Raw genomic sequence first — 14070 nt, 5'->3', positions numbered from 1 at the left:
TTTTCCTTTTTCTTTTTGAAGGTGATATGGAAAGCCCCGTGTTTGCACTTCCCCTGCTCTTAAAAATGGAACCCGTCATTGAAAAGCTCTTTTTGTATTCTTTCTCTTGGAACTTTGAATGTTCACAGTGTGGACACAAGTATCAAAATAGGTTAGTTTTGCTCTTTTTTAAAAGTGGATGTATTTTATTGAAAATGGTTCCAAATAATAAAATTTGAATAAAACTTGCTTCCATTTATAACACTGCTCTCTCCCTTGTTCTTCTGCACTCAGTAAAATTTGCTACCGTATTTTGAAGTCTTCCCACCATTAAGATTAAAAGGAAAAATTTGAGCTCCAAAAACTACAGTTTGCTTGCTTTTTTAAACTAGAAGAATAAAAATCCATGGTTTGCTGGATTATTAATTAGTAGGAGTTTTCTTAAGAAGTTCCTCAGTGGAAGGGGGAGACAAATGGGAAGAGTAGTATATTCCCCTCACAGCTCCCCCTCTGGATTCCCTGCTGCATAAGAATACTTCTTAGAATTCCTTGAAATGATAGTGTTTCGTTTGTTCCTCTGTTAGCAGCTAGGGTTTTTGCTTGGTTATGTTTTTAAACATCATGGAAACTGATTTGAGACTCTCAGAGCCTCACAGCAGTTTTGAGAAGTAATTTAGGCTCTCCCATTCCTCCATGAAACACTAGCCACCGCCAGAATCCTCTTGCATATGAGCTCTCTCAGCCTGTTTTCTTAATTCCCTGCTGCCCTTAGGTGAGGATTACAGGGATCATGATTGATACACTTTATCATCTTATGCCCTGAGATTCGGACTTGGGAAGAACTATGGAGAAGAAACCATCAGCGGATTTCTTTTGCTTCCTTATTCTGACCACATAACAGAGAGCGTAGATTTTAGAAGAGGAGTCAGGGAAAGTTTCCATCACGCAGAGAAAGTTGCTGGCTGGCAGTTAAAAAGATTACCAAACTGGTTCTATTGGTCGTTTATTCAAATTACTATAATAGAGATCAGTCCTTTCCTCTTTTCTTACCTACTAGCAAATTAGAAAATTTAAATAAAAATGTGAGAGAAAACTATTGCTTAGATATTCATTATCTAAATTGAGATTATTTTTGGTATGTAGTGGTAAGTCAAGGAGAGTCAAGTCTGAGAGGATGTTCCAGGGAATACATGCAACAGAACCCAGAATTTTTTTTTTTTTAACATCAGTTAAAAAAAACTCAGAATTATTACAACAGAGTAAGAATAACCATTTCAGTCTCATCTCGGATTTAAAAATAATTTTCTATGAGTATAAGAATGAGTATTTCCTGGACTTCTATCACTGATTTATATAAATTAATCTGATTTTTCCTCATTTGACACATGTGGAAAGTGAACCTTGAAAGGTGTTAAATAGGTAGGCAGGGCCCGAGGTGACACACTACTAAGTGACAAAATTCAGGCCTCAGACTTTCCTACTCACTGTGGTATACTCCTTAATCACCACCTGGATTTTAAATAATATAAATGAGCTTGATGATTAAAATCAGCTTAATTACAGCTTTTCCAGAATTCACATCTGAGTTGTTGGGCTTTTCATTGAGTATATTTTATGTGCCAGGAACTCAACAGAAAAATAATCTTCATCCTGGCCAAATTCAGACTAGTTAGTTAGGGAGATAACATATAAACACATAATTGAGGGCCAGTGACTTAGTAATTATTTTTGATCTGTTGGATGCATTAAGTCACTTTGAATGCAGAATGTTAAGTGCATTTTGGAGGAGTATATAAAAAACTGACAATTCATGGGAAAGAAGCCACTGGCATTTGGGTTTGTTCTTTTTTTTTTTTTTAATTGCTTTGTTCTAAAAATAAATAGAGGAAAAGCTAAAATGAAGTGGCATTTCATTAAATACATCTTAGTATATATCATGGTTTAAAACATTTACACTAAATCTGATGGGGGAATATCCAGCAAACTCATGGTTTTGTGCTGCTGTTTTTAGGGCCAGTTTAAGATCTTTTGCTTGATTTACAGCATACATTTTGGAGGCAGTTTAAAAATGTGGTATTTGGAGTCAGACTCCCAATCTCAGGTCTGTCATTTATCATCTGATATGCTCTCTGTATTTCACTTTCCTCATCTGTAAAATGGGAAGAGGAATGGTACCTGCCACTTAAGGTTGTTTGGGAGACGAGTGCTTAGCACAGCACCCCACTTTTGCACATAGTAAGTGCTCAAAAGTGTTTGCTGTCATGTGGAGCATTAACATTTATTTGCTGAGACAGACTTCTTTTTATAGACTAAAATATAGGAGCCTTTACTCAGCAGTCATCTGTGAGAAGCAAGAATTTAATAGAAATAAGTCATTCAATTTTAGTGATAACTTTATGTGGGTTTGCTTTTAAAATGTTAGCTTCCCTGAGAATTGGTATATTTGTAACAGCTTGTGCTTATTTCACTTATGATTGAACAGTATTTGTTATTGTTTATTAAAAAAGCCAGTGCCTTTTAGGTAATTAATTGCTCTTTTAAAGGTATTTTTATTGAGGTGAATCCAATTGAGATACAGTGTACCTCTTTAAATACCATCTTTTTAGGTGCCTGTTGCTGTCAGGTATTTTGGCTAAAGAGCAAATTTACAACTTCTGTAACCTGTGAAAATAAAATTATTTCACCACTGGTATCCTAATTTTTTAAGATCAAGAGAATTGAGGTGTATGTATTCCTGATTGTATATTTGGAAATGCCTTTTTTTTGGGTTTTGGTTGTCAATATGGATAGCTGGATTGTGAATTTTGTAAGTAAGGGTGAGCTTTTAGTAAATTTGGAAACAGTGGTTCTCAACTGGGGTAATTTTGCACCTCCTGGGACATTTAGCGGTGTTTGGAGCTAATGGTTGCTGTACTTGGAACAGCTAGTGAGTAGAGGCCAGGGATGATGCTGGACATCTCAGAGTACAGGAGAATGCCTCATGGCCAAGAATTACCCAGTACAAAATGTCAGTGGTATTGCCCTTGAGAAACCCTCCTTTGAACATTCTCTTCATCTCAGAACTGAAAAAATAGTATGTAATTACTGTGGAGAGTCCTCACAGAGAGCTTTACTGTGGTTTGGAAAGAACATTAGCATATTAATTTATTACATGGCGGGGATAGGAAAGTATGAATAAACAAAGCAAGGTTTAGGAATTTTTTAAAAGTGAAGTAAATGAATTTAAGTTACGTCTTCTTTTTTTGCAGACATATGAAGAATCTGGTCACTTTTACAAATGTCATCCCTGAGTGGCACCCACTTAATGCTGCCCATTTTGGTCCATGTAACATTTGCAGCAATAAGTCACAGATAAGAAAAATGGTATTGGAAAAGTGAGTTAAATTGCCTTACTCTTTTTAGAACAAAATGAAGGTGGATTTAATGTGTAGAATTGCAAGTGATGACTACAACCTACTTTTCAGAAGTTTGAGTTAAATAACATAGTTACAGATTACAAAAATGCCTCTCTATCAAGAACTCTGGCCAGTAGGCAAACTGTCCCAGACAAAATACCCCTGAAGAGCTCTCTTACGGTGATTGTCTGACCCCACTCTACTGGTGCCTTTCCTTCGTTTGCCTTTTTTCTCCCTTTAAGGATACTAATCTTCAGTCTTTCTCTCCTCTGCCAACTGTCTGGAGTCTCTAGAATTCTTAGATTTCCTTAATCTAATTTCAAAAACTAAGATGACTCAACAGTGAACCACAGGCTCATCTGTCTGAATTCCCATCTTCTCCCAGAACTCGAGCTGCTAATTCTTTATCCTCTTGTAAGCTTTCTCTGCCTTTGAGCAGATGTGTTTTTACTATATTTTGCCAGCTTTTCTGTTTGTTTTCAATGGGACCACTGGTCGGAATTACCTTGTTCTAAAATTGCTACCAGAAGCCCCATACTTGAAACTCAGAGGTCGGTTCCTCCTACCTCCTCTCCATTAAGCATCTACTTCGCACCTTTAACGTAGTATGTACTTTGACATTTCAGAAAAGTGCTTATTCTACCTTTATATAGTCTTCTCCTGTTACAGTAATTTAGTAATTTATACTAAATTTATACTAACAAATTTTATAATTTATAGTAATTTATAGTAATTGAGGACTAGGGTTCTGACACCAACACCCCGTTTCTGTGTAACCTCTCCCTGTCCTCCTTCCTATAGGATTACATTTTTTTGTTAAATCAGTACTCATTATTTATTTTTATGAACATACATATATTTCCTCTCTAGCCAAGCAGAATACATGGTTATGTTTCTTTTCTTTTATAACTTTTCATTTTTCGTGGAATTACTAATTTCCTTGTGTTTTCATTTGCTTTATGTATTTTTTATATTTTTAAAGATTTTATTTATTTATTTGACAGATAGAGATCACAAATAAGCAGAGGCAGGCAGAGAGAGAGAAGGGGAAGCAAGCACCAAGCAGAGGGCCCGACGAGGGGCTCGATCCCAGGACCCCGGGATCATGACCTGAGCCGAAGGCAGAGGCCTTAACCCACTGAGCCACCCAGGCACCCCGTTTATGTATTTTTTAAAAATTTTTATTTATTTTTTTTGACAGAGAGCACAAGCAGGCAGAGTAGCAGGGAGAGGAAGAGGGAGAAGCGGGCTCCCTGCTGAGTAAGGAGCCTGACATGGGGCTCTATCCCAGGACCCTGGGATCATGACCTGAGCCGATGGCAGTTGCTTAACCTACTGAGCCACCCAGGCGCCCCTGTGTTTGTTTATTTTTTCCAAGTTCTTCAGACACTCATCAGTAAATTTTTCAAGCACTTAAATGTTTCGTAATTTTTTAATCCTCTTCTTCCCCCCCACCACCCTTTTTTTCTAGAAACCTTTCTTCTGCCACCTTCCATCCTTCTGCTCTAGTGTTCCAGTTTATACAGGTTCCTCTCTGCGTCTGGTGCATGGGGGTGCTCTTTATATACTCTTTCTGTTCCTATCCTAGTTTTTTAGCTCAGGGCCTTACCCCCACATTCTTCAACATCTGTCACCTATCAGTATTGCGTCTTCTGGAGGTTCTGTGGGGGGAGGGGGTGGTAAGTTCTTCTCATCAGTATACCCACTCCATAGCTCTCATGTCATCACTTTCTCTAGTCTGCTAAGTTACCACTTTACCATTTGCTTTTTGCCTTCAAAATATTTGTTCTTTTCTTGTATGCTTATGTCTTCTTTCCCTTGTTGGTCCTTTTGGTTTATTACCTTTTTTTTGGTCATTCACTATCATTTGGGGGCATTCGAGTGGAAAAGAAGAGGAAATACCTTTAAGCGGAAGTCCATAGTCTTTTTTGGCTGTCTCGGATTTCAGACTTTGAGATTGGAGTGTTGCGGGAGCCTCTTTTTGTTTGTTTAAGCCCTGTCCTTGATGAGAATGAGGTAGAAGGGTGGTAAGGTGTGAGTATTTGCCATCCTGTACTGGACAGTTGGGTTGCTTGAGGCTTCCTGGCTTATGTAATTTCATCCTGTTATACCTGCTTTTTCTCAAGCGCCAGCATTCAGGATAAACTTATACTGCTATTTTGTTTGAAGTGTTATTTGGTTGCATTGCAACGTACAAGTTTTAATTACACAAATATGTTGTTTTACTTACATTAAAGACTTGTGCAGTGTATCTGGCAGTGTATCCATTAGATATAAGTGTTTCACTGTGAAATGTGTTTAGAGTTCTAATGGGTCAGTTTGTAAACAGAATTGATAGTTTGGATATTTACTATATTGAAAAGAAGTTAAACTAGTATGTCAAATTTCTCTTACATTTTAAATAACAAGGTCTTTATAAAGTTCTCTGTAGTTTTTTACTTTGAAATTCATAGTCTTGATTTGTTGATGTCTAATGGAATTTAGAAACAAATTTAATACAGTGTTTAAGGATAACTTAAAAGTAATTAGGTCCATCATGATATCATGCATAATTCAACTTTACAGCATTCTAAAAACTAATAGTATTTATAAGTTCCCTGAACACCTTATCTCAGGCAGTCATCATCTCTAATATGTTTCCATTAGAAAAAGTCCATTGATAAATGAATGAGATCTATCAAATTCAGGTCTGCTACTTTAAATTATTTAGGAATTATACTCAGAGCATGGTAACATGAGGCACCAACTTAGAATCTTGATTTAATTTTACTTCACAGACTCTTAAGATGAACCTTATTACTGCCATGATCACCTCTTGGAGTCCGGTCACACACTATCCTGGATTGTCATTTGAAAATTTTATTTATATAAACTTCTTTTTAAAAAAAAATAATTTTTAATAGTAATTTTTTTTTAAACAACTGTAAGGATTAAGAGAGGGTAGGAGGAAAAATTAGATGTTTCTGATCTGTGCTTACAGGCCTCTTAAAGTGTCATCATTAAGTATTAATGATTTTGAGACTTTCTTCCAAGCAGATGAACTAAACCATCCCCTACAAAAGTTTGGATGGAATATTGATACATAAAATAGTTAAAATTGTATTTGTTAATTAAATCTTCATTGTATGGCAGAAAATGATTTATTATTTTATGAGATCCTTGAACTTACCTCCAAAGAATACAGTTGTAAACCTTTGTTGAGCAGTTGAATTTTTCTGAAGTATTTTGTTTATAATTAATATGAATCGTTCTAATTATTTTAATTATATCTGATTTTACTCATATATTTCATCTTTTGTCATAGAATCTGAAATAGGAAATCGTTCAGTGATGTAATTAGATCTAAAATGTAATGAGGTTTAAAAATTATATTTGCAGATTTTTTTGCCTAAAGCCTACATTATTATAGTTCAGAAATACATATATGCACATTGTTAAATTTGCATTTTCTAAAATATGAGTTACTACATTTCATTAGTTGGGATAAAAATAAAACACACGTCCTCCAGGCCATTTGCACAGGACTGTGGCTGCTCTTTGTGGGACAGGGATTTGGTGTTTCCCTGCTGTCTGTGGGTAGCAGGGCAGCTGGCACAGTTCCCCTTTTCTGTTTTCTCTCTTTTCCTAGGGTAGATCTCTATAATAGGAGGAGTTTAACCTAAAAGTTGGGGAGGTAAATGCAAATGGAGCTTGGCTTGACATCTCTTGTGACTCTCACTCTAGTTCTTTTAACTCATCCCACCCAGTTTTTTTTATGGTTGAGTCAGTACCTAACTTGATCCTCTCATCTCTGAGCATCATCTTTGACATGCCAGGCATTGTAGGTAGGAAGAACCCTGAAACAAAATCTGTTACCAAACTAGGAGTAAAGCTCTACTCTCAACTAAAGTGCTTCGGTATGAGCTAAGCTGGAATTTTGGGTAGGAGAGACCTGTGACTTTTAGGGAACACTAGAGTCTAGGGGACCCAGAGAAGAAAATGAACTAGAAAAGGATGAGGGGGCATATGCTTTATTTTGTTGAATCCAAAAATGCCATCATTTATAAGTTGCACCAGGTTTTAAATACGCCATTAAGAAAGAAATGCTGCATATTTAACACTTTCTGTGTTTAACTCACACAAAGAAGGCAGGAAGTTCATGAATTTGCATAGTCTAGTGATAAAAAAGAGAATGTTGTAGTAACTAGACTCAGAAGATATTTTGGGGGCACCTGGGTGGCTCAATCAGTTGGACATCTAGCTTTGGCTCAAGTCATGATCCCAAACTCTTGGGATCGAACCCGGTGTCCGGCTCACTGCTCAGCAGGAAGCCTGCTTCTCTTTCTCCCTCTCTTTCTGTGTGTGCTCTCTCTCTAGCTCTCACTCTTTCTCAAATAAAATGAAGATATCTTGAGAAGGTATCTATCACATGAGACCAGGAGAATTAAATATTAGTACTTACAGTGTCATGCGGTTGCCTAAGCCCTGCATATCCAGCTGTGAGAACAGATCTCTAGTTTCATTGTAGATTACTGATTCAGAGACACACTCTTCACATGTTAACACTTAAAATGGGAGTACATCTAAGAATTGATGGCATAGTAGAGTTTAGTTGGCAGTTTTTTTTCCTAGTGGTATATGCTATAATCAGTGGTACCTTAGATCAGTTAAGTAGATACGATAAAAAAAGGGGGGGGGTTAGCATTATAGACAATTTTGCAGGACTTTATTTATAGGTACTTAAATTTTGAAAAGTTGATTATTCCTCTAACATGATTGGCAAGAGATAACTTACTAATTATTCCTTATCAGTCGGAGTGATCTGCATTTTGGACATTGACTCAGGTTCATCTCAGCTGAATAAATTTTTTAAGCTAAATAAGTTTGACAGCTATTTAAATATTGGGAAAAGAGATACTTGACATTTTTCTTAAATCCTGAGACCTTTGTTAAATTTGGTTATTTGAGGCCCATCATTAGATTCTGTGTTCTGGTTTGGTATGTTACTATAATGATAAAGTGTATTTTTGAAATTATGAATGTCTTAAATTTTTTAGTAAATCAGCCAATATGTTGTATTTTTAGGTACAAATTAAACTTTCTGAGTAAAAGTTTTACTTTGATGGATCCCTCTGCTTCTGGAGATAACAGTGAAATAGGCCAAATGATTAGCATATTGAGGTTTTTTAAATGTTTATTTCAGTGTCTTAGGTTTGTTACTTTGTTTCCAATATTACTTGTATAACAGAAGTAATTCATTTAGGCACGAGATGCCCAAGAAAATTCTAAAAGGTCTGGATTTTTCCATGTGATTTTACAGAGTAGTTGTTATCAAGAGATCTTTAAGCCAAAACAGCATTGTGGCTTACAGAGCAATTTTTGTTTAATGGTCTTGTGTTAGATAGAGCCTTATTGCATGATGGCTCCAACTGTCACTGATACCATTTTGAGAAGGGTTTACTGTTACATACTTCACAGAGTGCATTCTCCATTTCTAATTAAGGCATACATCTGGAGGTTCTCAAGAAAAATTAGTGCAGTTAGCCTTGAAAGTGTTATATGTGACTTCCTTGCTTCAGACCATCTTTTTTATAACCAGGCACAGGGCATTACATTTGCTTGACTTCACTTGCCTTTCTCTCCCACAGAGTGTCTCCCGTATTCATGTTGCACTTTGTGGAAGGCTTGCCACATAATGACTTGCAGCACTATTCATTTCATTTTGAAGGCTGTCTTTATCAAATAACTTCTGTAATTCAGTACCAAGCAAATAATCATTTTATTACATGGATTTTAGATGCGGATGGTAAGTATTTAAACCTTTTTCTTTTGTGATAATAGGCATGGGGGGCCAAACCCTAGATGATTTTTTTTTTAAGGCGAACTTTACTTTGACTCTTTTTTTCCTCTGACTTATTGGCCGTTGTCTTTAATTCTTTCTCCCTGTCCTCTCCTCTGTCACTCTGGTTTAGAATCACTCCTGTCTTTCCTTTGTATATGTATGGGTGTATATATGCATATTTCTTTTCTAGACAGAAAAAGTGGGGCGCCTGGGTGGCTCAGTTGGTTGAGCAACTGCCTTCGGCTCAGGTCATGATCCCGGGCTTCCAGGATCGAGTCCCGCATCGGGCTCCCAGCTCCTTGGGGAGTCTGCTTCTCCCTCTGACCTTCTCCTCTCTCATGCTCTCTCTCACTCATTCTCCCTCAAATAAATAAATAAAATCTTTAAAAAAAAGAAAAAGTGATCATACAATACTGTTGGTTTACAGTTTGCTTTTTCCCACTTAGTACGTTTGCTTTTACTCCGTGAGTAATACATGTTCAGTATAGAAAAATGAATGGCGATTTTGATTAAGTGACCATGTGATTCTTTTAAAAAGAAAGTGCATCATACTGAAAGTTTTTAATTGAGAACAAAAACAAATTTTGCTTAGTTTGCAGTTGTTAGTAATATAAATAAAAGTAAACATCTACTGGGTGCCTGGCTGGCTCACTATTTAGAGTATGTGACTGTTGATCTCAGGGTCATGAGTTCAAGTCCCACAATGGGCATGGAGCTTCCTTAAAAAGGAAAAAAAAAATACTGAAAAAAAGAAAACATCTGTTTCTAGGACTATGAAATAGAATATCTGAAATCTATAATTTATCCAGGATAAAGCCTTTATTTAAATAAACATTTCAGTAGAAGGCTAAATAGTACAGCTCATAATTTTTGCTAAGTTTTTCCTTCCACTTATCTGATATGATTTAATATTGAGTTTGTTTTTCTTTTTTTTTTTTTTAAGATTTTATTCATTTATTTGACAGCCAGAGATCACAAGTAGGCAGAGAGGCAGGCAGAGAGAGAGGAAGGGAAGCAGGCTCCCCGCTGAGCAGAAAGCCGGATGCAGGGCTCGATCCCAGGACCCTGGGATCATGACCTGAGCAGAAGGCAGAGGCTTTAACCCACTGAGCCACCCAGGTGCCCCTGAGTTTGTTTTTCTTACAATGTTCACTTTGTCTTAAACAAGATCATTCAGTCCCATAAAGAGTTATATCAGGCTGTTGATAAGAGGTCTCTTTGATATTTTTCTTTTTCTTTTTTCTGTTTTTTGGATACTTTTCATACTTGATATTTTCCTCTTGGGGTTAGTTGGGGTGGATGACAAAATAATGTGTTATAAAAGCACCTTGCAAACTGAAACTCCCATTATAAATACTATCTCCTTAAAGTTTTACTCTGCTTCAGCATTTGGGGGGAAGTGGTTCTCAATAACATAAGCAAAAACTAAAAAAGTAACTTAATTTAATTTTTTACTGCATTCCAGGGAATCTGAAATCCTGTTCAGGTAGGTTAGATGGTTATATGGTTCCCCTCCCTGACAACATATAAAAATCATGGTTACCTTATAAAAAATGTCTTGGCTCTCCCCTGTCATTGAATCAGTGTCTGGGGATTAGGCCCAGCTGTGACTCAAATAATTCTAATGTGCATGTGTGGTGGTGAACCACTGAAGTAAGCAAACAAAAGACTCAAAGTTTTAATGGGTTTAGAAGAGGAAATAGTAGGTTTGTGTGGTTTGTAAAGGTGTATCCATATAAATTTAGTGAATGGTTTTCTTAGGGGGGTTTTTGTGTGTAGGAGGTTAACCTCTTCCTTTATAATCCATCACTTCATATTCAATTGACAAATGAGAAAATAGAAGCTCAGAAATAAAATAAACACCTAAAAACCTTTAAGTTTTCTTTTAACCAAAAAAGAAAAAGAAAAGAATAATTGAATTAAAATAAGAATTGAAACAAATGTGGGTACTTGAGGGTAACAGGCTTCATTTATCTTGAAAATGCATATATATGGAAAAATTTAATCCATTTTCTGATGTTGGATAAATTGGGTGATATACTGTATTCTAAGTAACAAAAGTTAAATAGACTTCTGTCCTGATTTTTGTGGGTATTTTAGGAAAAAGTAAAAACTCAGTTTTTCAAATTTCTGGATGTTAGTCTGTAACTTTCATTAGCCACATAAGGACTTTAACCTTGGCAGAGAAAAATGGTGACATAAGCATAGGCCTTGTTCTCGAGTGTTCTCCTTTGGTGGATATTCAGGGATAAAGCAGATAAAATGGCCAGAAGAAAGCGAACCTCGGCTGGTGGGTTTTGAAAGTTTAACCTCATTTACTGAACTTTCCTCATCCCCAGGAAGGTGGCTGGAGTGCGATGACCTAAAAGGCCTACGTTCTGAAAGGCATGAGAAATTTGAAGTTGTTGCTTCAGAGGTACATATTGTTATTTGGGAAAGAAAAACATCCCCAATGATAGATAAGGCGTCTGCCTGCCCTCCACTTAAAAAGACTAATGATGAGCCTCCTTTCGGTGATGAGAAGCCAGCCTCTCCAACTCGATGTTCTGCGGGTGATGCTGCCTCTGCTGAGCCATTCTCAAGGACTCTCCCTACCGGTGCGGCGGTTGGACCTAGCACTCTCTCACAGGGTGAAGCTGTAGCTCTAGCTCATGGGCATCATTTACTTTCAGGTCCAGAAAGTTTGGTTGACAATAGTATTTTATCTTTGACGCTTGAAGAAATACAGGTTAACTCTGAACGTTTCCTCTTAGATAATGAACCTGTGGCAGAAAATGCAGGAGTTGGCAAAACAGATACTTTGCAATCACAGGAGTTACTAATGGCTTCTTTAGTATCAGCTCCATGTGTTGAAAAGCTTACTCAAGACCGATTCGTGGATTTAAGCTTGCCATCTCCAGTTGTAGGTGCAAACATGCAGTTGGCACAGCCGAATACAGAAGACACTGTAATTATTAAATCTGTGAATACTGTTCATGCTACTGACTCTATAAGTGGAGTAAAGCCGGGAGAAGTTGAGGGTACAGTTGCCCTAAAGAAGGATACTCCATTAAAACACTTTCTTTCACCCAAAACTGAGAAGTTAAAACCACAACAAGCTGTTACAGCTCAGGTATCTGATTGGAAAAAAAATGAAACTGTGGCATCTTCTCAAACCATAGCAGCGAAATCAGGACAGAATCCATCACTGAAAGAAACTCAGAAGAAACCATTTGTAGGAAGTTGGGTTAAAGGTTTATTAAGTAGGGGTGCTTCTTTTATGCCACCTTGTGTTTCAGCTCATAATAGAAACACTGTAACTGATTTGCAGCCTTCAGTTAAGGGGGCAAGTAATTTTGGTGGCTTTAAAACGAAAGGTATAAACCAAAAGGCTAACCGGGCATCCAAGAAAGCCAATAGGTGTGCAAATAAGCCACCTACAGTTAGTAACCCTCCACCAGGCCATCCATTGTCTGGTAGCACGACTTCTCGTGTATGTGCTGATGTTATTGCTGATACAGATGCTTTGAAGAAATGTGAAAATACCTCCTATGGAGCTCACAGTAGTCATGATTCTTGTGTGAAAGAAAATGGTGTTTCTTCTGCAAACCATGGAGACTCAGTTGAGGGTCAGATTCATAAACTTCGTCTAAAACTTCTTAAAAAACTTAAAGCCAAAAAGAAGAAATTAGCTGCTCTTATGTCTTCCCCTCAAAAAGGAACACCTCCAAGTGAAAATTTAGAACATGTGTCCCACTGTGGGTCTCCAAACGATTGTGAATCAATAGAAGACTTGCTAAAAGAACTACAGTATCAAATTGATACTGCTGATAATAAATCTGGGTGCACAGTTCCATACAGTAGTCAAAGTCATGAAGAAATTTTAGCAGAATTATTGTCTCCTACAACTGTTGTCTCAACAGAGCACTCGGTAAATGGGGAGGCTGACTTTAGGTATTTAGAAATGGGAGATGACCACATCCCAGCACCAGTGTCTACTGAATTAAATGATATTCCCCAAAACACACATCTGAGACAGGACCATAATTACTGTAGCCCCACTAAGAAAAATCATTGTGAAGTTCAGCCAGATTCACTGACAAATAATGCCTGCATTAGGACTTTGAATTTGGAAAGTTCCATGAAGACTGATATTTTTGATGAGTTTTTTTCCACCTCAACATTAAATTCCTTAGCAAATGACACATTAGACTTACCTCATTTTGATGAATATCTCTTTGAGAGTTGTTGAGTGCATGTTCTCTCTTTTTAGTTTAGTATTTATTACTGCTCTTGGAAAAACTTAATATGTTAGTATAGTGTTTACACACTGGCCTTGTCATGAATAAAATGTAAGCTGCCGAAGGTTTTACCTTTGCTTCTACTCACAAAGCATGTAATCTGTTACACAAATTAAAATGATCAAGAATTGGTTTTCCTTGTTCGCTTCATTTTGTATTGTAGGAGAAGGAGGATTTCAGAATGTTAAACATGAAAACTAGTATCTAGTTTCTGGCATTTTTTATAGCTGGGTACATTAAATTTCTACATTTTAATTTAGGTTACACTGGTTTAAGAAAAACAATCGTTTGTACAAACTTAAGGCATTGTATGTGGGATATAGAATGGGTGACTGTTTGGTAATGGTTGTGTGATCATTTTAGACCCTAAGCCTGTTTGTTAACACTAGTTGAATGCTGTAGAATGTAAACCGCCCTCTGTAGAGAATACAACTTCTCTATTTAGAAAAGATGGTAGGAAACCTTGTTACTAGAACTCCAAGTAATGTTACATGATTAATAAGTGATCTCTAACAGGAAAATAATCTATGTTTGTGTTGGTATGCAAAGAGTTTACATTATCATAAATACCCTCTTTGTCCCAGCACATGTATTT

At 36.8% G+C, this 14070-nt stretch overlaps 1 protein-coding gene across 3 annotated transcripts in view; it reads left to right on the top strand.

The window, feature by feature from the left end:
* The window catches only part of USPL1 (ubiquitin specific peptidase like 1), a 34381-nt gene extending 20774 nt beyond the window's left edge, over positions 1–13607 (top strand). For all 3 annotated transcript variants that reach the window (XM_080798092.1, XM_080798091.1, XM_080798093.1), the window contains 4 exons: positions 22–151; positions 3228–3353; positions 9002–9159; positions 11535–13607. In XM_080798092.1, the coding sequence (XP_080654218.1) occupies positions 22–151; positions 3228–3353; positions 9002–9159; positions 11535–13426 (2306 nt within the window). In that variant the 3' untranslated portion in view covers positions 13427–13607. The remainder of the gene's footprint in view (positions 1–21; positions 152–3227; positions 3354–9001; positions 9160–11534) is intronic.
* The last annotated feature ends 463 nt before the right edge of the window (positions 13608–14070 follow it).

This window comes from Martes martes, assembly GCF_963455335.1.
Source record: "Martes martes genome assembly, chromosome: 3".
NCBI lineage: Eukaryota > Metazoa > Chordata > Mammalia > Carnivora > Mustelidae > Martes > Martes martes.
This window is presented reverse-complemented; position numbering and strand designations above follow the sequence as displayed.